The sequence below is a fragment of the Saccostrea cucullata genome, unplaced genomic scaffold (genome assembly GCF_032062105.1).
Source record: "Saccostrea cucullata isolate Sc308-1 unplaced genomic scaffold, CSIRO_AGI_Scuc_v1 ctg898, whole genome shotgun sequence".
Taxonomy (NCBI): domain Eukaryota; kingdom Metazoa; phylum Mollusca; class Bivalvia; order Ostreida; family Ostreidae; genus Saccostrea; species Saccostrea cuccullata.
The window spans coordinates 101,678-128,027 of NW_026935768.1; the positions used below are offsets into that span (position 1 = coordinate 101,678).

Genomic DNA, 26,350 nt, shown 5'->3' on the forward strand with positions numbered 1-26,350 from the left:
GCAAAAAAAAAATCTCAAAAAAATTGAAGATTCTCAAATCAATAAAATAAATTCCGTTCACAAATAATTTTTTTTTATTAATTAAACTTTTTTTTTCATTTGAAATCATACACGTTTTATATGTTTCATATCAAAATAAAAATAATAAGTTTTGTCGATTTATGCAAATGATGTTGGTACGTACGGGCACTTGTCATTTTCCCGATGCATGTTGGGTAGTATTGAAATATGGCGGCTCCCATTCTGAAGTGGAAGCGGGTTACCAATACTACAGGACCATGTCCGCGGCCAAGACATGGTCATAGAGCAGTTGCAATCAAAGATCTGATGGTTGTTTTTGGTGGTGGTAACGAAGGAATCGTTGATGAACTGCATGTTTACAACACTGGTAAGTTTGTTTGGGTCGGAAGATATAAGCCAAAGAGTGTCGCCATCTTGTTTAAATGTCAATCTTCAGCGTCATCTTGACTGTGAAAATTGGCAGTGATTGTTGACTGAACAATGTATGCATATCAGAGTAAAAATAAGTTTGGTTTAAAAAATTAATTTATTCATGCTTAGTCCCAATGTGATTGACTTTGGCAGAAAATTTTATATTTGTTCCGAAAATTCAAGATGGCGCCGCCCTATATTAAACCACGGTGATACTGACAGTGTTTATTGGTTCCATATCTTTTTGATTTATGAAAAGATTGTATTGAAGTCAATTTTTTGAGCCAAGGTTTCATTTGTAATACAAGACCTGTGAATGTTATGGTACTTAACAAAGTTAGCGGCTTGCGTTTTGGGCAGTTGTCTACAAACAAACAAAATGGCGGCCTTCTCTGAAGCGGCGGCTGCTTTGAAAACGAGGCTGGTTTGTATTCATGCTGAACCCAAGGTTACTAGACATTCGGCCTGTAACACTTCAACCACTGACTTTTTTTAAGAACAGATCTCTTTGTAAGCAATGTTTGTACGCTTTGATGATCATTTTTCATTAAAATGCTTTTCAGTAAATTTTGCCCTCACAAACTAGCCTAAATACCCATTAAAAACCTTGAAAGTGAAATCTCTAGTAGTTTGAAAAGTATGGTCGAAGGTCCTAAAAAATTTCGACGGTTTTGTTAGGCTGGTTTGTATTCAGTAGACAATTTTTGCATATTTTGAATTAAAATCAATTACCTATATCATGGATGAAAATGCATTTCAGGACAGGAAAGCTTGAAAAGACATCAGTTTCATATAGTTTTAGACAAAAAAAAATGTCTGCCTTGCGTAAAATCACTTTTTATACAAATATGAAATCTGAATGATTGCTACAAATAACTTCGAATGTATCATGACTGAACTTTAATGAAATTTGGAAAACAACCAAGAACAGATCTCTTTGTAAGCAATGTTTGTACGCTTTGATGATCATTTTTCATTAAAATGCTTTTCAGTAAATTTTGCCCTCACAAACTAGCCTAAATACCCATTAAAAACCTTGAAATTGAAATCTCTAGTAGTTTGAAAAGTAACTTATTTTTCTCAATGGAGCATATTGTTCTTGCCTGGTGATTTTTTTTTCTCGCTGTTTTCGAGGCATGAAAAGACCCACAAATTAATGTCCACCATCAAATAAGCAATTCTTGAATCTTGATGCACGAAATCAAATCCCAATGAACCAAGAGTTTTTCCTCAAACCACAAGAATTAAACCCCATGTAAACTCCATCTTAACACTATTTATGTGAAACTGAAGTTTTATATACTGTACTCTATATACTGTACTGTGAAAATTATTTTAATTTGATAAGTTTTAATTGTACATGTAAATACCAGTCAAGGCTGAGACTGACATCCGTCATTTTTAAAATGACGATTTTTAGTCAAAAATAAAGTTTTTATCATGACTAGAACTTGTCATTTTCAAGAAAATGATAAAAACAGTCATAAAAATTTACAGTGTTCCTAGAATACTGAGTTTAGTTAAGTTAGTACTTCTCTTTGGAAAATGGTAGATCCACCAAGCAAAAAAGGACAAAAAAGATTGTAAACAAACTTGATTTCTCTATTACAGTTGACTACAATACTGGTTATGTTAACAGTACAAGTGTCCCAAGCAAATATAAGAGTGGAAGGGTTATTTGTCAGTTTACTTGCATTATAGGTTAGATAAGACCAAAGAAGACAACATTTCGTCACATTTCATCTGGGCCCACTGTTTTACAGGGCACACTACTTTTTTATGGCTTTAATTTTTTGTTGAGACTTTTCTCTACAAGTACGTATTCTGCCAGACGATGTATTCTCATGGCTGGTTTTTTCTTTTTTATGGCTAAAAGCCTTGTAAAAATGATGCATTACTTAGTTCTAGACTTCTAGTCTACCAATATTTGACATTTTACCTTTTTTTGCTTTATGGTGTTGCATTGTTCTTGAACTTTAATATAAAAGTGTATATTTGAGTACTTTCAGAGATGAAAAATAATATGAGCGCACCCTCTGATCTACTTCATTAACATGATTTGACTGTATTCATCAGAATCAGTTTGATCATTTACTAGTTGCCAATTTTAGATCATAGGTTGCACTCAATATTAGATATTGAAAATTAGCTTTAAAATTTGGCTGTTTTTGTAGAGTTTTTCAGAATATGAGGAAATTGACATAAATAATGCATTGATTAGTCAAAAAATCACGTCATTTTTGATAGACATGCAATCACCAAAGGTCTAAAACCCTACTTAAATCATTGTTAACAAAAATGAAGCAGTCTCAGTTTTTCAGAAATTCACAGGGCCAAAAAAGGTCATAAGTAAACATTTTCACTCATATATGGAGGAGTTGACTTCTCATTTTTATGCACAGAAAAACCCTGTGTTCGAGTTGAGTTCAGCTTTGTTTACGAGTTGACTCACTTCAAGTGTAGGACAGTGTTTGTATATGAGTCGTTTTTTTATGGCATGACTGGACACCTTTTCGACTGGTATACACTTGGCCCTTGTTTTGTTTTAAGGGCACCCCTACTTCTTAAATCTTCTTCTTTCATAACTGGGAAAATGTACCATTGGAAATAGTTCAATACCGACATGGTCTTTAAAAATTGAAAACTTACAAATAAATGAGCAAGTTGCAAGTACAATTTATAATACCTGTATTATTAAAAAATATTTCTGATAATCCTGATTATCATAATATTTGACATTTATAAATAACTTTATTTAATTAATTATTATAATAATTTTTTTTCAGCCACCAACCAATGGTTTGTCCCAGCAGTGAGAGGGGATATCCCCCCAGGATGTGCAGCTTATGGTTTTATCTGCGATGGAACTCGCATTCTAGTGTTTGGTGGCATGGTTGAATATGGAAAATATTCCAATGAGCTTTATGAATTACAGGCTAGTCGCTGGGAGTGGAAGAGGCTGAAGCCTAAATCTTGTAAAAACGGACCACCACCATGTCCAAGACTGGGTAGGAATGAGTTTCAGAATTTCCCGTATTATAATATTTCCCAATTTTATAACTTTATGAAGGTGTTTACTAGCTGTACTTATTGCCGCTTTATTTATTAACAACATAGGCCACAGTTTTACCTTGCTTGGAAATAAGGCGTATTTATTTGGAGGGCTCGCGAACGACAGTGAGGATCCCAAGAATAACATACCAAGGTAAGCAATGGTCCACTTTGTCTTCCCTGTTAGAAATTTAATGTGGGTTTTTGTATCCTGATTACATTTAATGATTTATTATTCATCCAAGAAGAAAAAAAGGCATGTATAGGTAATGTGCTATGAATGAATTCCATGTTTTGAAAGAGATAATATCTAGGAATAAATAAGCCATTGTCTTCTTTTTCCCTAAGTTCAATGAATATACATTCAGCTTTGAATTTTATCATGGTTTTATCAGTTTTATAATGTTTTTGTAGATATCTGAATGATCTTTATGTACTGGAACTTAAACCCCATTCTAACGCACTCTCCTGGGATTTCCCTCCCACAATCGGACAGCCCCCTCCTCCTCGGGAATCCCACACCTGTGTGGGTTACGCGGAGAAAGATGGCCGACGGCCCCGACTGATCATCTATGGAGGAATGAGTGGTTGTCGTCTCGGAGACTTGTGGCAGCTAGATATAGGTGGGGCACTCTTAATTTCCTTTTGAAAAGAAATATAAGAACACAGTTGAACATCTTTGTCTAAATGAATAGAGATGGTTATTGATGTACTATTTTATGTAGATGCACATGTTTATAGGAGGTTTTTCAATGATAAAACCTTGGGTGTAGAATTTCATTAGTATAATACTTTCAAAACTTGAGTGATCAAGTGTTGTATCGTCAGTTTTATGGGTTCTTGATTAACAGATTTCATAAGTCAGTTGCAATTGAAGTTACTGATGCTTATTTATTTGTGGCAGATACATACACATGGATTAAACCAGTGGTTCAGGGAATTCCCCCTCTACCCAGGAGTCTTCACTCGGCCAATGTTATCGGTCATCGGATGTTTGTATTTGGAGGGTGGGTTCCATTGGTCATGGATGACGTCAAGGTGGCAACGCATGAAAAGGAATGGAAATGTACTAATTCCCTGGCCTCCCTTAATATCGGTAAATCAATATATAGAAATATACTAATTTACTGGCCTCCATTGATTTGGTAAGTCAGTATAAAGAAATGTACTAATTCATTGGCCTCCCTTAATATTGGTAAGTCAATATATAAAAAATGTACTAATTCACCGGCCTCCCTTAATATTGGTAAGTCAATATATAAAAAATGTACTAATTCACTGGCCTCCCTCAATATCGGTAAGTCAGTATATAGAAATGAACTCGCTGGTCAATATATACTGACACGCAAAAGAAACGCAACATCCTACTTCAGGGGAAAATAATTATGTAAAGTAAAAAAAAAATATATCTTAAAATTATTGATATCTTCACTTTGGTACACACCGGTAATTTAACGGTTGAACGATCTTCATACCATAACCGGATGTCAAGTTTGTGTCTGCTTAACAAATATCAAAAATTGCATATTTAACAAAACATTTGGCAATATTATTGAATTTTTATGGTTTTAACTGTTCATCATAAGTAATGCAGCAATATTTCAAAAAATTAACTCTCCTTTCGTATCCCGTTACGATGCTAAGGCTTCTTGAAAATGGCTTAAGTACGCATTTCCATTGCTCTAGCTGGAAAATTTCAACGTAAAGGTGATGGGGAGTTGCTGATGCAAAAATTCACAACATTGCACCTCAACAGGATCTTACGTATCATTTGCATTAAGGACAGTCCTTGTACCGGAAGTCCAAGGGTGGCTACACTGCTCTAAGTTAGAGAAAATTCGACCTAATCATCTGAAAAACGGGCATTTAAAAATGGCAAAGAATAATTCCTTCGCTCAGATCTCGATATTGATGAACCTATTGTATCGTAGAAATTAAGCTGCAATTGTTGTTTAGGGCAGTCTTGCACGTTGAAATGAATGACTGGGAGGGGGGTGTTTTAACAGTCATGTGTTACTTAGTCATGTAAAAAAAATAAACATTTAAAATTTCTATCAAATCTCTGATGTTCTGAAAAGTGAGTTTAGTCTTACTGAATTCATTTTTGAAAATCATAAGATAAAAAATCAAACATTTGCAGATTACTGCTTGTTGCGTTTCTTTTGCGTGTCAGTATATATAGAAATGTTCTAATTCACTGGCCTTTCTGAACATTGACAAGTTAATAATAATATCCAGTCAAACCTGTTTTAAGAGGCCACTTGCGGGAGAATGACAAATTGGCCACATAAGACAGGTGGCCTCTTATTCCAGCTTTCAAACCGATGAATAAAAAATTGCGACCACATTTGTATATTTATATTTAAATGTATCCAGATCCACAATTTCAACACATAAAAAAAATTAGGAAGTTTTAAGTCACATGGAATCCCTTTTCTTACATTTCATTTTACATGAATTTCGGAAAGAAATCAGTAATATTGTTTTTTTTGTGTGTGTGTGTGTTGGTAATTTTAACAGCCATAGAATTTACATCACACGAAATCATGAAATGTTCTAACAAATTAGCATTTCCCTGATGCTGTGCAAAGCTTTTTAGTTTTTCTAAATGTGTATTATATAGCTCGAGATTGACCACTTGACTTGATATTAACCTCAGGCGAAATTGTAATTAATGTATTGAGATTATATCAAGAATGTATTCAAACACCAAAAAAACTTTTGTTAAAAATAAACCATTTACTGTGTAATCATATAAATTAAATCATTAAATCCTGACAGAATTCAAATTACACAGTCCTGCAATTATTGGTCATTACTCATTATCAAGTGTTCATGTTTGGCTTCTCTGAGAGGATGCCAGCTCACATATCAGACGGAAGTCATGTGACAAATCAAACAAAATGGCCGCTGAAAACAGGCATGTTGAGCACACAGGACCTAAAAACACTGGCCACTGGCCGCGTTAGACAGGTGGCCGCTTAAATGAGTTAAAATATAGTGAAAAAATGAACAGGCGCTGCGGGATTGAAACTGGCCGCTCATGGGGAGTGGCCGCTGATTAAGGGTGGCCGTAACAGCATGTGCGACTGCATATAAATTTCCTTGACTTTATAGTCTTGTATAAGGAAAATAAACTTTTAGTACATTGTATATACTTGATAAGATCTGGGTTCACACTTTTTACACTTTGTTGGATTTGAGCAAATTCTGCTCAGTCAAATGGAAAAGAAAAAAATAATGTTTTGATAAAATTTTTAAGCATTAAAAAGCATAAATTTTATCTGTTGCTCTTAAAAAAAAAATTTTGTGTACTTTATTGTAATACTCCTTGTAGAAACAATGACCTGGGAGCCCTTGGCTATGGAGGTTTTTGAGGATTCCCTTCCTCGGGCACGGGCTGGGCACTGCTGTGTGGGAATTCACACGCGACTTTATATCTGGAGTGGACGGGATGGATACAGGAAAGCATGGAACAACCAAGTATGCGGGATAAGTATACTGTATATAAAAGATGTCTTAATAAAATAATCTCACTGAGTAATCTCACTGAGTAAATGTATTTTTAAAGAAAAATTACTTGGATTGAAAAGGAAATTAAAAAAGAAAAACAGGACCATGGTCCATAGCATGTGAAATAGAATGTATATGAAGTTCGTTAGTTTGTTGCAAATGTGTCTGATATACTGTAAACCAAGTATTATACGCGTGCGATAAATATCCGCAAGTTCCGCGAGTAACCTCTGCTCGCGGATATTTATCGTCGCGAACCAGTTGTTCATTATATTCCCATGTGGTATGATTAGAGTTATTTGCCCTTCTTTGAATACCGATCACGAAGGTTCAATAAGTAATCACTGAAGAACTTTAGAGTACTAGAAGCAGTTGAAATTTAATTACAAACAATCAGAAAAAATATAAAAATGGCAAATCTAAAACTATTTGTCTAAAAATTAAAATTCAGCTTGTGTTATTATCGTTCTTTTATTGTCACAGACGAGTTAGAGATAGCCTGGTTAATTACGACTAATTATGGCCCAGTCCTGCTCTGTCCCAACCATTTATAATAATTGTCCTTTGGTTATGATTATATAGATCTTTGGAAATTATGTCTCGCTTATATAGAGTCAATGACGATCTCGCGAAAATAAGGTGTCGCGAAAATTTAGTGATCTACAGTATAATAATTGCCCTTTGGTTATGTAGATCTTTGAAAGCGTTGATTACCCAATTAGTATAAGGCACTTTTACAATTGAGAGTTTTAAATCAACTTTAATCTCCGAGATTTTTACCCGATTTTCATTCGATCTTCGTGAATAATACATAAGAAGTATATTCATGGTAACATTTTACCCACTTTAGGGGCGGATATAAGATTTTGAATGATGCAATGCACAGAATGTCTTGAATAATGCGTAAGCAGTACTCACGATAGCATTTTACCTAGTTTATGGACGAATATAAGATTTTAATTTGAAACAAAAAATACTTGTGGAAATAAAAAATGTGACGACTTCTTCGCGGAAATAAATCGTCGCGGATTAGTTTTCTAGCGGTCAGTCGCGAATAAAAAATGACGCGTATAATAATTGGTTTACAGTAATTGACTTAATTATTTTGATGTATTGTACAATACAATGATTTCTTTTCAGGTGTGCTTTAAAGATTTGTGGTTTCTTGAAACAGGTAAGATTGCTAAAAATAAGTTGCATATAAATAGAACAATTTTCTTTTAACAATATTTGAAACATTTCAAAATTTAAAAATAAGTATCATTTAGTCATGTCGTGTGAGAAGAGTTGAAGACCGAGTCACACAGTGGTAGTTGATAGTAAGAAAGAGGCATGGAACACTTTAACAAGAGGTAATCATTGAATTAACACATGGGAAATAATTGTGATGTGTTTACAGAGAAGCCTCCAGCTCCATCACGTGTACAGCTGGTCAGAGCCAGTACAAACACACTGGAGGTATGCTGGGGAGCTGTGCCTACCGCAGACGCTTATCTTCTACAGCTACAGAAATACGACCTACCCCCCTCCCAGGCCCTCACCCCCACAGCGGTCCCTCAGACCAACCCCCTGATGAAGGCCGTCACCTCCCCCAGTACTCCACAACCCACAGTGGTCAGGACGCCAACGCCAGGTAAGGGAAGATAACCCTAGAACTCCGACTTACGAATTCTGGAGATTTAAACATTAATGTTGAATATTTTCTACACTTGTCTTTCTGCAGGTGAGGTCTTGGTGTGATAGTGATTTTATTCTTTTCTCTGCTTTCTTGTAATAATAAGCCCACATTTCCAGGACTTGACCCATTTTATTTTAGACTATAAAATTCTCAAGGAAGGAGGTGTATGAGGGACAGAAGTTTCTACATCTGCTATATCTGATTATAAAAAAGAAAGAAAATGACATAACGTAAAAGATAGATAAAATTTAGTACAAAAGCACACTCCCATATTATTAGGAATGATGCATTTATTAGATCTTGATTTGATGATTAGACAATCTATGTACAATGTACCCATGACAAGTAAGCTTTATTTGTACCTGTTTTTAGGAATTGCACAGATTCGAACAAATTCTGGAGCAATAGGCTCCGTTACCATGGCATCGCCACAAACAATTAGAGGTAGATCTCTACGACTTTTTGCATGTCTGTATATTATCTTAGCTGACCCCATAAGATAATGGGTGAATTGTGATGTAGAAATTACAAATCAGCAAGCCAGGTGTAAGTGAGTCTGCAATACATGTCACCATAGCATGATAAGATGCTTTAATATCTAATTTATCTCCCAAAAAAATAGATATTGGTGTTTTTGCATATTGGACATGTTTGAAGCAATGTGTAATTTGTTTATTATTTATTTTGATTTGTTTATTTCATTTTCTTTGATTTGGCTAATTATAGGAATTTTTCACTAGAACAAATACTGTATTCCTCCCGTAGTTAATGCATTTAGCAGTCTTTACCAAACTTCTATTTTTACCTCTCTAGTCCAGTCAATAAAAAATATTGGTCACTCTGAAAAATTAGTATCCCCTTCATTTTTTACACCAGTAGAAATGTTTCCCAACCAGTTAAAATCCACTGAGGGTTACATCACTGTGTGACCTGACTCGCCTGTGTACAAAAAAGCCACTTAAAAGATACCAGTTTGTATAAAGGAATATTGGGGGGTATTAGGGACAACATTTTAAAAAAAATTATCAAGTGTCACAGATGTGTTTGCCTTCAGCAACAATATTTTGATAGTTTGGGACTTTCGTAACTTCCCTACAGTGTACTAGTTTTGAGTAGTTTTGGTAATGCACAGAGCCCCTTATATATGGAGGAAAACTGTGTGCTTCATGGATTATTGTAAGAAATAAAAAATCTGATCTTTTTTATCCAGAGGATTACGGTATTTGTTGTTTCCCATGTTGTACACAGCTTTATGTCCAATTTTTTTTTCTTTTTGATTTTCAATAATGTCAGCAATTTTATTTCATTGCTTTGTAGCTTAAAATAAAGAACAATAGTGGATGTATTTAATTAGTGACAGAATTTAAATTTGATGCACTTCTTGATTAGACTTTTTGTACCTGTATGCATTGGTGCTGGATTTTATTACCCAGGTATTTTAACTTGATGTAGAAAACTAACTCCATGCTTTTTATGTCTGCCTGATGTTTTTTGTTTGTCCAAAGATTAGATTAAATAGAAAATTTCTTTTAATTAGGTAATAATGACATTGAAGTCAACATAAATTATTCAATTTTTGCTAAGTGAACAAGCATACTTTTTCAGTCAGTGATTTGAATCGGCATATATTAATGACATCTTTCATTGAAAAAGCAACTATTGAATTGATGTGCATAGGATAATTCTCGATAATTTTTTTTCTGTAGGTTAACATGTGATTAAGTTTTTTTTACTGCTATTTATAGTAACAGCTGTAACCGCCAGACAAAAGACACCAATCACAGTGAACCCTGGAACAATTAGAGTGGCCTCCCCTCAGGTCGTGACCCTGCCTCAGCAGCGAGCCGTAGTATCCAACACGGTAATCAAATAAAGCACTGGCTTCTATTTCTCTTCTATAAATAGTTTTAATATCTCTATCAAATGTCTTAGATTTATTCCACATGCAAAAGTTTTGTGTCCATGGTAAATTTGTCAATTTTGAGTAAATTTTGTTTTCTGGTGTGAAGTATTTAAATAGAAAGGTGACCAACGTTTTGTGTATGTTGTAGACTGGTAATCAAATGTCTGGTATTCAGGCTCTGGCAGCTGCCGCAGCAGCCACCCAGAAAATTCCAGGCACCACCACCACTCCCTCCACTCCGGGCATCAAGGTCGTGACCCCAACAATTGTAACTCCAACAGGGGTCAAGGTCACACCTATTGGGAACCAAGCACTGAAAAGTAAGTCTGCTTGAAGTGCCTTGTTTACATGAACAGTTCATAGACAAAGACATTATTTGAAGATTAACCAAAAACGTTTTAGGGTTATGTCAAAGTTCATTTTGCAAAAATTTTATGTGTTTCAGATCTTGAAGTTGTTACAATGAAATTATTGTGATTAATTTCACTGACTGTAATAAATTGAAGCAAAAATATTTCTCTTACCTAAAGCATTGTTAATATTGATGAATACTTGAAAGGATATATGTAGACTGAATGTTTAATTCTGCCGTTAAACTATTCATTTAACGATATGAATTTGACAACTGTAAAATAAACATGTACAATGCATGTACGAGGGCCGTTCAAAAATTACACGGACTTGTTGCATAGAAAAAATATTTGACGACATAATCGGGCAAAACGTCACACATAATATAAAAGAATCTTTACTTATACGGTCTTCAAAATTTCTTTCCAAAATGTTGTAAATTGGTATCAATTTTGAGTGATTTTTCAGGACATATCATAAAGTCGGGGAGCAGCAAAATCTTTGACATCACAGGCATTATAAAAAAATATGTGATTGAGCTTTCATTTTCTCAACATTTTCCCAAGATTACATGTACAGTTTGAGTAACCTTATCTACTCAACATCCAAACACCATTTCTTGTCAATCTTAAAATCTATTAAACAAGTAAAGAATATTCTTTTTTGTTTTAAAACCAAAAACTGCAGGTATTTATGAGATGTATTGTGATATTGGTGACTCTCAATCACGTTCTCTACAGTCCGGATAAAGTTTTCGTCGATAATCTTCTTCTCGTCCTCCCCTATAGTCTTTTTTCTAAGGTCTAACGGTCTAAAATTTCAATTTGCTATTTGTGGACGGATGTCACGAATACCCTAGTTTACTACATGTTTTATTATGCATATTTTGGATCTATGTTGGCGATATCTCGAGCATTACACATAATTTAACAAAAGTGTCTTGCGCTGTCAATTCAGGAGACGCCAATATCACGGGAATCGCATCAGAGAAAAATCACTATATTTCAGTTACTACTTCAAATATCAGGTCAGAAACCTAAATAATAATAATAGACAATTTAAAGATACATTTGAGAAAATTGTTGAAAAATACCGCAAAATATAGGAAAATAATGAGTTAAATTTTGGATTTCGCATGCTTTTGCTTCATTTTTTTTTTCTTGCTCCATACCTCTATATCAGCGTTATCAACATACCGATAATTTGAGTAAATTTTTTTTAAAATACAGGAATTTTGCCCAAAATTTATTGAAATCTTTAAGATACATATTTCTGTGAAATTTCATAACTATATGACTTCTGTAAGAGTAAATAATAGCACAGTCCGCATAATTTTTGAACGGCCCTCATATATCTGTTATGACTGGTACTACATCAAATTTTAAATAACTTTTATAGTTCAAGTTAAAAACTAAGGATGGAAGATGAAATTTTTGAAATTGATGGGGTTTGTTTGATATTTCAGCTACTTCAGCTAATCCAACAACCCCCACAGTGAGAGTGGCTACCCCAGGAGCCACCATCCTTAAGTCTACACCAGGAGCCATCCAACAGACGATTGGTGGAAAACAGATCATTACAGTCCACAAGGCCAGCACGGGGGGCACGTCCACCACCGGGCAGCCTCAGATTGTGACACTGGTCAAGACAAACCAAGGCATGCAGGTGGCCACAGTAAGTTATATCATGTGACACTGGTCAAGACAAACCAAGGCATGCAGGTAGCCACAGTAAATTATATCATGTGACACTGGTCACTAACCAAGGAAGCCACAGTAAGTTATATCATGTGAACCAAGGCATGCAGGTGGCCACACAGTAAGTTATATCATGTGACACTGGTCAAGACAAACCAAGGCATGCAGGTGGCCACAGTAAGTTATATCATGTGACACTGGTCAAGACAAACCAAGGCATGCAGGTGGCCACAGTAAGTTATATCATGTGACACTGGTCAAGACTAACCAAGGCATGCAGGTGGCCACAGTAAATTATATCATGTGACACTGGTCAAGACAAACCAAGGCATGCAGGTGGCCACAGTAAGTTATACTGCAAGAATCGGTTATAACGAAGTCACAGGGACCTATGAAATTACTTTGTTGCATCCGTAATTCGTTATAACTGTGTAAGAAATTCATTAACTTTATATAGGTGGGGATCTAAGATGACTCGCTATATCCTTAAATTTGCAATATCCCTGTTCTACTGATGTTTTGCTGTATCATGTTAGACTGGTCAAGACAAACCAAGGCATGTACAGAAATGTTTTTTCTTTAACAGTCTACAGGTTTTGTTTATCACTACATTATTTTTGAATTTATGAATGCATGAAGACTTATCAAAATATTAAATGATATACTGTAGATTTTATGGTCTAAAGTCAGTTTCAAGTTCCCAATTTCCTTTACAGACAAAGGGGCCACTGCCACAGGGTGCCACCATTGTAAAGCTTGTCACCACACAGGCCGGTGGTACCGGTAAGCCCACCGCCATCATCACCACGAGTCAGCCAGGCCAGACGCCATCAACAATTCTAGGAATCAGCAGTGTACAACCCCAGGTACAATAAAGTACATTTAAGTACATTGTTATAGCCTTATGGTGGATTGAAGTTGCTATATACATATTGTTCATGTAAATGTAGTTTTAATATCTTCAGAAGAATGCATATATAGCCATACCTTGAATATAGAGATGAAAGTTTGTCAGCGCAACTCATAAACCGCTGCACAGAATTTTGTCAAACTTTGCATATTTACACAATATGAGGTCTAATATGTTTCTCTTAAGATTTAGAGACTTATGTCAGTGTCAGTTTGTAAGATACAAATGTTTCTTTGAAAATAAAACGTGAAGTTTCAATCATTCCAAAATAATTTTTTATAATGCTGTTAAGAAAAAAAAAATTATGCCAAGCATGAGCAAAACACCTTTTGTTTTTGTATTTTTATTTCTTAAATCTTCTGTGAATTACATATAGAAGTATGTATAGCTTAACAGGAAGGCATATTGAAGCTTGTATAATTTTCATTTTCAGTCATCTACAACAAAAACCATCATCAAAACTATCCCATCTTCCATGCTGTCAATGGCCAAAGCAGGAACCAGCACTGCAACGACTTCAGGTGGTGCTAAAACCATCGTCATAGCAGCACCCAAAGGCAGCACTGGGGGACTGACAGGGACCCCACACAAAATCATCAGCTCAGTCCCCAAAATAGCCGGCCAGGGAAACACCCAGTTCATCGTGGTCAGCCCACAGTTCATCGTGGTCAGCCCACAGATATGTATTTAAAGGTGGGTGGGGCACATACCATCACATCAGGTGGGTTAGATATAAACATGGATCTATTTATAGAATTATGGAGTTCTTGATGAACTTCTGTTTTACTTCAATCTGTATTTTACTGACATTGTTGTTTTTCTCTCTTCTTCAAAGTAACACCTTAAATGATTGGGGCAAAATGTATCTTTTTATGTACTTGTTAAGAATATATTAACTGAAATATTGTAAGCCAGCCATAAATCAAAGTTTTTTTTATTCTGAATCATCAAAATGATATCTCCTAATATTTTTGTAACTGTCGATGCATTAATGATAAAAAGATTGGTTCACTTCAGTTCATATTCACATATAAAAGAAATTGGTGAAAACTCACTAAAATTTCTGTTTATATACAGTACTCATTGATGCAGATGTTGAGATACTAATAATAGCATATAACATATCTTTACAGGGGGCAAGCCCATTCAGGTGACGACTCTACAGACGACGTCAGGTGTGACCCTAGCCGGTCATCAGATCGTCACAGCCTCACAAGTCGCCAAGCCAGTCATTCAGCAAGGTAACTACAGACAACTCCTGAAAAATTCTGGTTCATTTTTGGAGTTCCCTTCTTTGATAGACATTCATAAATACTAAGGGTTGGCAGAAATGTTTGCAACAAGGTAAATCTCTTGTAGGCATATTTGTCGTTTTCTTGTAAACATAAGGGGAACTGCCCCACAACAGTTGCTGTATGCCTTACCCTTTTCACAGTTACTTATTATTTTGCCTAGTTTGAAACCCCTTCCATTCATGTCTTACCTTAGACCTGACCTTGACTCTTGGGGCATCCAGTTTAGGTTACACAAGAAGATTCCCTATTGTCAGTCTTTTTTTTATCAAAGGTGGTAAAAAATCTTTAAAATTTTTTGAAAATATGTTTTTCTGTTACTATAGGAAGTATAGTTTTCTATTTTCTTCTGTTACTCTAGGGACTGGAGGGACTATAGTGAAGACTATTCAGGCCACGCCCACAACTCTGGCTGGATCCGCCACCTCTCTCCTCATTAACACCACCGCTGGATCCGCTCCTACACAGTCAACGCCCACAATCTCCCTCATCACACAGCCTTCAGTCTCCCAGATTCCGGTCACCTTGACCACTCAGACAGTCTCAGCCACGCCCATCCAGGCCACAGGGGGCGGCGGAAAACCAGTCCAGATAACTATCACCCCAGCAGCAGCTTCAGGGGCTGTCCAGGCCCAGCCCACAGTACAAGTCGTGCCAACCGTCACGCAACCCTGCACTGATGGTCATAACTGCCCAGGAGACGAAACTCCTCAACCCGCAGTATGCACTGATGGTCACAATTGCCCTAGTGATGAACTTCCTCAACCCGCAGTATGCACTGATGGTCACAATTGCCCAGGTGATGAACCTCCTCAACCTGCAGTGTGTACCGATGGCCACAATTGTCCAGGTGATGAGACAACTCAGCCCAGTGCTGTATGTACAGATGGGCATAATTGCCCAGGTGATGAAAATCCACAACCATCTAATGTATGTACAGATGGACACAATTGTCCGGGTGATGAAGTCGATGGAGTTCCTCCTGCTGCTAAAGGACAGTGTACAGATGGGCATAATTGTCCGGGCGACGAGACTGCACAATCCCAAAATGTTTGTACTGATGGGCATAATTGTCCTGGTGATGGTAATCAATCCCAGTCGACTAATGCCTGCACTGATGGACACAACTGTCCTGGGGATGAAAACCCCTCTGGAGTCTGTACAGATGGACATAATTGCCCAGGAGATGAAAATCCTCAGCCTGGAGTGTGCACAGACGGGCACAATTGCCCAGGGGATGAAAATCCCCAGCCATCAAATGTTTGCACAGACGGGCACAATTGTCCCGGGGATGAAAATCCCCAGCCATCTAATGTTTGCACAGATGGCCACAATTGTCCAGGGGATGAGAACCCAGACCAAACTTCAGGGCAGCAGGTGACCTCTGACCTCCCAGATAGTGCTGCTGTGGTGGCTCCCTCTGTCCCACTGGACACAAATGCTGCAGTGTCTGTATCGGAGCAAGTTCCTGCGATCCTGATGCAAGATACTGAACCTAAACTGGAACCAGAAGCTATGGACACGGCAGCACCAGTGGATGCTTCTCAACCAGAATTACCAGTGACACAACCACAGGAAGTGGCACCAGCAGCAGAGGTGGCACCCACACCGGAGGTAGCACCACCTCAGGAAGCACCGCCTGAGGAAGCACCTGTTCCAGATTCCACAACAGCAGTGCCTGCATCACAAGGAGAGATAACTCCTATTGTTCCTAAGCAGGAAGAACCTATGGATATTGGGCCATCCCCTGTAGCGACCCTCCAGGGCACAATACTGACCGTGGGACCTCCAGTAGGGGCCACACCTCCCCAGCCTATAGATACTTCTACAGCAGACTCTGGTAAGATTGATTGGTCTTGTGGCTTTAGGAACGTCGTAAGATTTAGTGTTATCATTTGATGGAGGTAATAATTATGTTCTTAAACAGTTTCATGAAGCAAGAATTTGTCTTGTAATGAATTTGTTACGCATATAGCAGCCTCGCTTTCGGTTGATAAATGAACCCTTTGTGTGAATTTACTAAATAATTTCAAGACCACAGTTAAACGAGAAACATTTCTTAATTTGATAGTATGTCTTATTTTGCGTTTTACTATTAGATCCTCTGGCAACTCTGGCCTCAGCAGCGATATCATCTGGCACAGCTCAGACCACCATAAAACAGGAGCCGGGTGTTCTAGCAGCCAATGGAATTAAACAGGAGGTACAGGTAATAGGCTTTATATCAGCTGAAGAAAAAAGTTTATGGAAAATTTTGAAATTGAATGTAGTAATCAGATATACATGTTGATAACGTTTTTTTTTTCCCTTAAATTTCACTTGCATCTATATAAAAAAAATCCTATAACATGCATATTTAGACCACTAAATGATTTTTTCTTCAAAGGAAAAATTAAGACTGTAAAGTGTTTGAATAGTAATTTGAGGCACAGTGGATTTTTCAATACAATTTTCAAGACTGCAATCAGGAATAGCCATATTCTAAAAAAAAGACAAAATGAATAATACTATAGTCAAAACACAAGCACACTGGCTTAGATTATATTTTTGGGTTTGTGTTACATTTTCAATTGTACAGGAATATCATAAAAAACATCTACAGGATATGTATGAAAACGCTTAAACTTTTCCCCATCATTCTGGAATATGTTGATTATCAAATATTGTGTTGTTTTATCAGGACAAGCCTGAGGCGGTACCTAGGACACCGACCACTCCAGTAAAGAAGGAGGGGAACCAATGGTACGACGTGGGGATCATCAAGGGCACCTCCTGTGTCGTGTCTCACTTCTATCTCTCAGCTGACGCCCTGCAAGCCAGCGGTAATGGAAACGTAAGTTTCAATAGGCAAATGTACCGTTATCTTACTGTCACAGCGTGTTACTGGAATCATAGATGTAAGCACTGTCATTGCTGTGAGTTTGAAGAACCATTGAGAGTATTTGACCTATAACCTTTGAGCTACTGCATCAAGAAGAAGAGGTGACCCAGGAGTAAAACACATTACTTAAAAAAAAAATTTAATCTGTAAAATGTCACTTGGAATTATGTGCATAACTTTTTCTGAGTGGAGGCTTTTTTGCATCGTATTAAGTAAGATAACAATTCTTTTTCCTTTAATATATCACAAGATTTTATATTTAATTTTTGACAAGTTACTTTTTATTTTACACAACTCAATCTAAAAAAAAATCATTTGAAATTTTTGAAAGTGCTTGTTAAATAAAAAATCCAGTAGTGAGTTAATTATTGAAATTCTCCTTTTTTATATAGGACATAGACGTGGTGAATGTTGGGGATGTGAACGTCTTGAAGAAACAGGAACTCCTCCCGGGAACGGCCTATAAGTTCCGTGTGGCGGGGATCAATGCGTGCGGCCGCGGCGCGTTCAGTGAGATCTCAGCCTTTAAGACCTGCCTCCCTGGCTACCCGGGCGCCCCCTCAGCCATCAAGATCAGCAAGGTAGGAGGAAAGGTCAGCATCACCCACAGGCTTGTTCAATCTATCTATCATCTTTATTTGCTTCTTCCATCTGTCTATCTTCTCTGCTTATTTTATGTGATTATTTTGCTGTGTCATTGCTTTATGTCATTGCTTTTGAATAGTAACTGGGGAAAGGATAATTTATTTGCTTTATAAAAATATTTTAAAAGCAAAGCCTTGAAAATCATGTGCTTCAGGATTAGGCTCTAATAATAATCATTAGTAGTAAAAATTTCTTGATTATTTGTATACAGTACAACAGACTTGTTATGTACTATTAAGGATGTACAACACACCTACCCCAAAAAATTCCTGTCGTTTAATTTTCGTTATTTTTGTATATTTGGTACATGACTATATCTACTGCATGTATGCACATTTTGAACAAAATCGTTCGAGTGGTTTTTGGACAGGAACTTCCAAAAGTTACCCCCCTTTAGTTGTTTACAAGGAGAGAATTTTTTTAATCAATGAACTACTTAAACCTCGATTTTCAAAAAAGCCAGGTTAGATATAACTGTCAAATTTCATGGACTTATTCCTTTAACCATTCAACACAAAAACATAGTCATCTTTTTGATATACATAGCATCAAAACAATTTTCAAAGACCTTAAACTGAAAAACTATGAATTATCTAAGCCTTGAAAATTGTGTATTTTTCAAATTCAAAATTTTTTTGTGAAAAAACCTGTCGTTTAATTTTGGTAAAAAACTTTCTTTAGGTAGCTGGTAGTAAAAATAATCTTCATAATTTTTTGAATAATTTTTGTACGACCAGTTTTGATTTAATAGCGGAAAATTACCCCCTCCCCCTTTCTCAATAAATCACTTTCCCGCGCGTCTTTCAGACGGGGGTCGATCACTTTGCTATGAATCTACAAATACAAATTTAAAAAAAATCATATTGGAATATTGCTTTTGCTTCAAAAATATATTAACTTACAAATTTAAAAGTTCTCATATGTAAAGCGTATTTAAATGTAGATTTTTAGGCAATTTTTGAATACCCCTACCACCCCCACCCCTTCCTTTTTTGCGTCGCAGACCAATGTTAGCGTTTGACGAAACGTCGTTTACAGTGCAAATATACTAGTATTTCGTCATTTAAATCCCGGTGGTATGCATTAGTTTTTAAATTCATGAATGCAGAATAAATATTGACTACTGTTTTTATATGTCTCAGGAAAAAATTATGAAGGATTTTAGTGTTTAGTCCATATATGTATGCGTTATGCATTCCATATCACATGAAACCTGGATACGAATTCAAGTTATGTTGAACTTGAATATGTCGATTTTTAATTTTATTTCTTTAATTTTATTTATAAAAAAAGTGGTGTATGTTCAATTCCCCTGTGATACAAATGGAATAATTGTAGTTTCTTTCATGTCATTATTTCAAACGATCGAGACAGTATGTGGCCGTGGGGATACATCGACATTTGCATAGATGTACACCCCTCATGATATAGTACGCATTCTTTCAATGTCGTTGCTTCTAAAGTTAAAATGAAAATTCCGTATTCGTCCACATTAACTTCAAAATATCAAACATTAAACTCTTCATCTATTTGAATTTATATCAAATCGCACATTGATATTTTTAAAAATCTTATGGGCTACGTTTTGTTTTGATTCGAGGAAATGCGAACCGACATTGCATTGTTGACAGTGACAGAAAGTCAAACGATTTGCTGCAATAGCCGATATTCATAAATGCAGATAATTTCAGTACTAGTGAAAAATTCTTTTCAACTCTATACTTACATTGTGTATATGAGGTCTACAGTATTCAATTCTCGGATTTATCAGGTCTTCCTGTAAATGTATCTGATTCTGTGGAAAACCGTGAATAAAGGGTGGAAAATAAACATCTCCTACATTTTCAGAGTTGTTCCTCTTTGATTAGTAAGGGTTTGAGAACAACGTCGATTTTACATTGTAAAAAGTTTTATGTTTGTTTATTCTTGTTTTATTTAATTAAAGAAGAAAAACAATATTTATATCGTAAATGCACAAATTGTAATGAAGACCATTAATTAATCGGAATGTTATATAGCCAATTGTACATAATGAGAATTTCGGCAATGTAAAATAAAATTTTCAGAATAAAAAAAAAAAATGCTGCGCTTTGATCATGATTACAATTTATTGTATATGGAATGAAATGAAATAAACATTAAGGGATGGTATTTTATGTCTTGCTTTTTATGGAGTTTAATCGGGTTAATTAAAAAATACTTATTGATTGAGTATGGTACTCATATTCACAGCCAAGCCCCATATCCCATTTTCTTTTATGATTGATATACATCGGGATCGTTTTGCTCGTCATTTTGACGCTTTATTTTTGATGTTACATTCGACGTCACGTCAAACGTTCAATTGAAATCGCAAGAGTTATCTCCCCCAGTGTGTTGTACGTCTTTAAAGCATGGCAATAGCATGTTATAACTTATGAACTTGAATTTTAAATTCATTCTTTAAAACAAAGTGATATGAATCTGATTTTTACTTCTCAATCTTTTATCTAAAAAGGTTTTTTTACATGCATCATCTTGGCAAGTAGAATCATGAAAAGAGAGTTCATTATGTTTTGTAGAGTACAGAAGGTGCCCACCTCTCCTGGGAACCTCCACAGAATACAGCTGGCAAGATCACTGAGTACTCGGTATACCTGGCTGTACGTAATGCTGCTGCCCACGTAGACCAGAAGCCTGGGGCCCCGGCCCAGCTGGCCTTTGTCCGTGTTTACTGTGGCCCCGCCCCCACCTGTACCGTGACTGCAGCCAGCCTTGCATCAGCACACATTGACTACACAACTAAGCCTGCCATCATTTTCAGAATCGCTGCTCGTAATGAGAAGGGTTATGGTCCAGCTACGCAAGTCAGGTGGCTTCAAGGTATGTCAGGAATATTCTTCATGCTATAATTGTTGTAATCATAAGAATGCACATGTAGGATTCATTGTATTGTAAAATAAATCAATCCAAGCATCATGAGAATGCTTGGTTTCTTTTATTAAAAAAAAAGACTTTTGAACCTTTATAGACTCACTAAAAAAAGTATTTTGAAGAGTGGATAACACAGGATTACACTCACAAATTATGTTAACAGTAAACAGATTTGAATTCTAAACTGACTTTAAGTAGAAATTAGTAGTAAATATTGATTTTAAATGATTTCGTATAGATGCCCAGAGTCCTGCTGCTCAAAAGGTTGCCATCAAAAGAGCTATCCCAGCTCAAGGGGATGGGTGAGTAATTCTCTAAGATTCATTAGAACTGATGATCTTTTGGGAGTATTTGCCAAATAATTTGAATCATATATAGATATACTGTTTTCAACATAAAAATATATACATGTATGTTTGGAAGTCCTCATTTGAAAATCTTTTCTACAATGTATTGAAAAGGTTATCTACCATAATTTTATTTTATACTTTCCAGAAATGTATATTTTTACAATGAGATTTATATAATGAATTCACTTGGTTTCTTTCCCCTTTCAGACCCCAGGTGGTGGGAGGTGGTCAGGCGAAGAAACTAAAGGGAGATGATGACAATGAGAAACCAATGTAAAAAAAGCTAAAGGGAAACAACTCACGATTGGTTATACAGAGTTACCTATCCTAATTGTCAAAAGAGGGGGACATAGTGTGCTTATTCAAAAGTATATAAAAATATTTATATACACTTAAACTGCAATGTTATTTTGATGTTGACTTTGCTGAATGAAATTTTATTTCTGTTGTCACTCATGATTAGCAGCTAACTCTTTGTATTATTCATAGGGCATCTATCATTATTTTTATCCTCATCCTCATTGTTAGATCAGTATCATGGCTCCTAGCATTGGTGTCTATCATTCCTGTTGTGACCGCTATTCCTTCCGTGTTGAAATATTTTTATCGTTTACATCCACTATACAACCGTTGCATAAGTTCCTTGTATATAACCATGTCAAAGCAGGTTAAAATTAGATTTCTCTCATCGACATGTGACCACTGTTTAAGTTTCATATGTATATAATAAGGAATTACAAGAACATTTCTTGTAGATTATTTTTATCATCACTTAGGAAGAATTAAAAATTTGGAGTAATGATATTTTTACCATTCATTAGAATTGCTGGTCTGGCCCGTTTCACGTTTTTGGAGGTCTACATATTGAATGGTTCATTTGTTTGAAGAAGTGCAATTCTTTGTTAATTTTTTTTATGTATAAATGTTAATGACTTTTTAAAGTAGTGATCCAATTTATAGTTTTAGTGGAATAGGTATTTAGGAAGATCTGTGCTTGAACATGTTCATGTATGTTATTTTTACAAATTATCATACAGACAACATTAAAAATGAAAGCAGTGTTATTTTACATTGCTGAAGTTGTTTTTTTTTTTTTTTTCATTAAAAATTTTTTCTGCGGAAGTTATTGTAGTAAAAGATGAATTATCCAAAGCAATTTACTGTATATCTGTAAAATACTCGACCATCCCCGATAATTTTTTTCTGTGGAAGTTTTATCTTTTCATTATTCTCCCAGTACAGTCAATGTGCTACACAATGTCATAGATCTGTCAATATTTTGTAAATAAACTGTATATTTTACAATTAATTAAAACTATTAAAAAATCACTTTTGTACTGTTTTCAATTTTTGATATTATTTTTAGATTATATTGCTTATTACAAGTATGAAGTGGACATGTATATTTATCCTATAGACAGATGTTCTGATTTAAGTCTACATTCAAGCTAAGTGCATATTGTTGAAAAGACAAAGGGGCAAGCATCAATGGAGAATATATGAATGGGAGTAACTAATAGGTCTGATATGAGATAGAGAACTAATAGCCACTTCTATGAGTTTAGCAGATATGCATGGATTTCATTAGAGATTTGACAGTCTGTGCAGTAAATGTCCAGAGAGATGTAGTTAGTTACTTGAAGACTGTCGGAAATATTGTGTCAAATATAAATGTCATATCAAATGACATTCAAAAGTTATTACCAAATTTGATTTTTTTGAAAATTATATCAAACACGAAGATCAAGGTCAAGGGGTCAGAAATTGTTGCTTGCTCAGAAATATCTTGTCTTAGGTATATGTATTGCACATGTCAAATATTAATGCATATCTCTTCTCAATAAAAAATTATAAGTAAAAGTTAACATTTTTAGCTCACCTGAGCTGATAGCGAGCTTTTCTGATCACATTTTGTCTGTAGTCCATCCGTTTGTCTTTCAAACTTTTCACATTTTCATCTTCTCAATAACCACTGGGCCAATGGAGCAAACTTGCCACAAAGCATCCTTGGGTGAAGGAGATTCAAGTTTGTTCAAATGAAGGGCCATGCCCTAATTCAAGGGGATATAATTTAGAAATAGTGAATCTTTAGTGGCCGGGGGGGGGGGGGGGGGCACGAGGAACAGTCAAAGTTTCACATACAAATATATATATATGTATAGGAATTTTTTTTTAAAAAAAAAATCTTTAAGTTTCAAGAACAAATGTGTCAGGAAAGTTGAAACTTATACAATGGATAATAAAAGTTGAAGCTTATTTGGGAACATCCTCAGATAGTGTAGATTGAATTTCGTTCAAACCATGACCCCTGGGAGTAGGGCTGTGCCACAAAAAATCTATTAATAGACTTGTTTCTTTTTTCTGAAAGATGTTTTTTTTAAGTTTGGAAAATGAAACAAGTCAAAGGGTGTAGGATATGGCGAATATTGTTGGTTTGACAAAAGATTAACTATCTGGTTATCCCCAAAACTCCTTTACTCATCATGGTCTGTGGGTTTGGACGCTGTCATGACGAAATTTTATGTAGTGCATTCCTGATTCTGAGTCCATCCTCTTATCAACCTTTCGATTTTTTTTGCAAAAATTTTTGCTCTCTAGACTTTTCCAGAAATTGAACTGCCTCCCCGAATAAGAATTTGAACAAGACCAGTAATATTTAAGAAAATGGCATACAAAACTGTTTTTGTGCTTTTGCAGTTCTTTGCTCTTTACAGACCTTCGCTGTTTTTGTCAAGTGTATCCTATTTAAATTTGTCTTGAGGGTTTGAAGCGATGGATTCAAGTTGCATGATCTGTTTGAATATCAAACAAAGTTACAAACGTGGATAACTACAATTACTGATATTTTAAAATAATTTAGATATTCTTACACTCTGTCGTTTTCATTCATTTTTCAACGTATATTGTGACCATTAAGTACTAAGCTTTTTTACAGTTAAAGATATGTATGCCGTGTTAAACAGTATTTTTGCACAGCTGAAACCGAATAAAAATTTCTGAAGTATGATTAGCTATCAAAAATGAAGCATTCTTGCAAATTCGACGAAATATTATGCGGTATTAACAAAGTACTGGTCGGGAAAAGAACATGATATTCTCATGCATATTTATAAAGGACTGACGTTTATCCTGGATCTGCGCATGTGCACGGGAAAAGCATCGCGAGAATCATCAGGTCGGGGAAAATATTTTTTGTGACGTGTCTGTTCAGTGAGGAACCAATATAACTGACAAATCGACCAATCAGCTCAGTGAGTTGCATTTAATGCATTTATGGGTTACTACATAAAATACTACATGTGTTTTTCGAAAAGGCTAGTTTTTTAAATCGCTCTCGGAAAGACTTGATACATTTTTCCAAGCATTTAAACGCTTAATGCATTATGTGCATTATTATCTACTAATCCTATGTTCATATTTGCATACAAATGATTAACAACGATAAAAATTAAAGTTTTCCCCGCTCCATTGTACAGGTTCGTTTGTTTAGAGTTTCCCCGTGCTGTACTGTTAGTGAAAATTAAGACAATTGCACGTGATTATTCCTCGGTACAAAAGCAACCAACTCTGAGGTGTGCTCACGTATTGACAATCCCTAACTCACGTGTTTGTAGTAAAAACGTAGTAGACCATCATGCTTTTCGGTTCATTCACGAGATTGGACCATTGTTTGCTTTGAGCATGCGAGACCACGTGATCATGAATATTTCAATAAGAGGCGGTTTATTATCCGACTCGGAGAGAAAATAATTTTTACCAAATAATATTTCATAACTTTTAAAAGTGATAGAGTGGAATTGTCTTATTTGCAGAAAGTATATAACTTATATAACTTGATGAGACACCACATATATTTATTTCTTTAAAAAAAATAAAACACAAATACGGCATATCTTTAAATGTTTCTTGCAAACAGTGTAAACTACCCCCAAAATGATGCCTATCAATTTTGCTATGTGTCTTAAAGGCAGTCAAACATCATCAGTGATATTTTGAATTTTGGCAAACAGTGCATTGATTTTTGTAAGTCTTTGTCGCTAAGGACGGTACCCATTTTTGATGCCCATTATATAAATTTTGTTGATTAAAATCCACATACTGTTGTGTCAATAAAACAAACATTGGTTGATGTAAATTTCACATATTTCAGTAAATATTTCTTAGGGATTCCTAAGGAGTTTAACAGCAGCTTTCATGAAGCGTTTAATCTCACTCTAGTTTACTGATTCTTTTCCATTCATTTATAATGCAGTGTCTCGAATAGCCCTTGTTTTCCAGCTTTTCACAGTGAAACTATATGGTGAAAAGTTGTCATATAAACCGTAATTTATTCATTGGAGATTCAATCATTAAGAGAAATTCAAGCTTAATGTCATAGGATTTCAGTATTCTGTATGTCATAGAGCTCAGGACATTATTTATTGAACAGCCCTCGTAGATATGAAAAACTTTGCTGATGTTGGTCAAGGTAGTAAAGAAGGACTTGAGGTTATTGTCCCCTGCTCGCAAAAGTTAGGGGGCATTAAATCTAATTCGTCTGTCAGTTCTGTTCGTACATATATGTTCGTACATACAGTGTACATGTATATACCTCGACCCATCACTGAATGCAGACACGACATAATCATTTTATTTTTCGACAGTGAGCAAGTATACAAAATACGGTTAACTTGTAAATATACCGTATTAGATAATTTATTGTTATTTACAAGATACAAGTGCATAAGATGGTGA

At 35.6% G+C, this 26,350-nt stretch overlaps 1 protein-coding gene across 1 annotated transcript; it reads left to right on the forward strand.

The window, feature by feature from the left end:
• Positions 1 to 216: 216 nt before the first annotated feature.
• On the forward strand, positions 217 to 22,945 carry LOC134243723 (host cell factor 1-like). The gene is given in 24 exon segments (XM_062725956.1): positions 217 to 388; positions 3,219 to 3,440; positions 3,550 to 3,637; positions 3,898 to 4,106; positions 4,388 to 4,579; positions 6,821 to 6,966; positions 8,137 to 8,170; positions 8,396 to 8,629; positions 9,047 to 9,118; positions 10,420 to 10,535; positions 10,726 to 10,897; positions 12,394 to 12,602; positions 13,342 to 13,491; positions 13,969 to 14,193; positions 14,196 to 14,256; positions 14,669 to 14,776; positions 15,189 to 15,677; positions 15,732 to 16,667; positions 16,927 to 17,036; positions 17,508 to 17,660; positions 18,101 to 18,301; positions 20,915 to 21,215; positions 21,505 to 21,568; positions 21,824 to 22,945. Coding segments are annotated over 24 exon segments (4,722 nt in total). The 5' UTR covers positions 217 to 228; the 3' UTR covers positions 21,894 to 22,945.
• Positions 22,946 to 26,350: the final 3,405 nt, after the last annotated feature.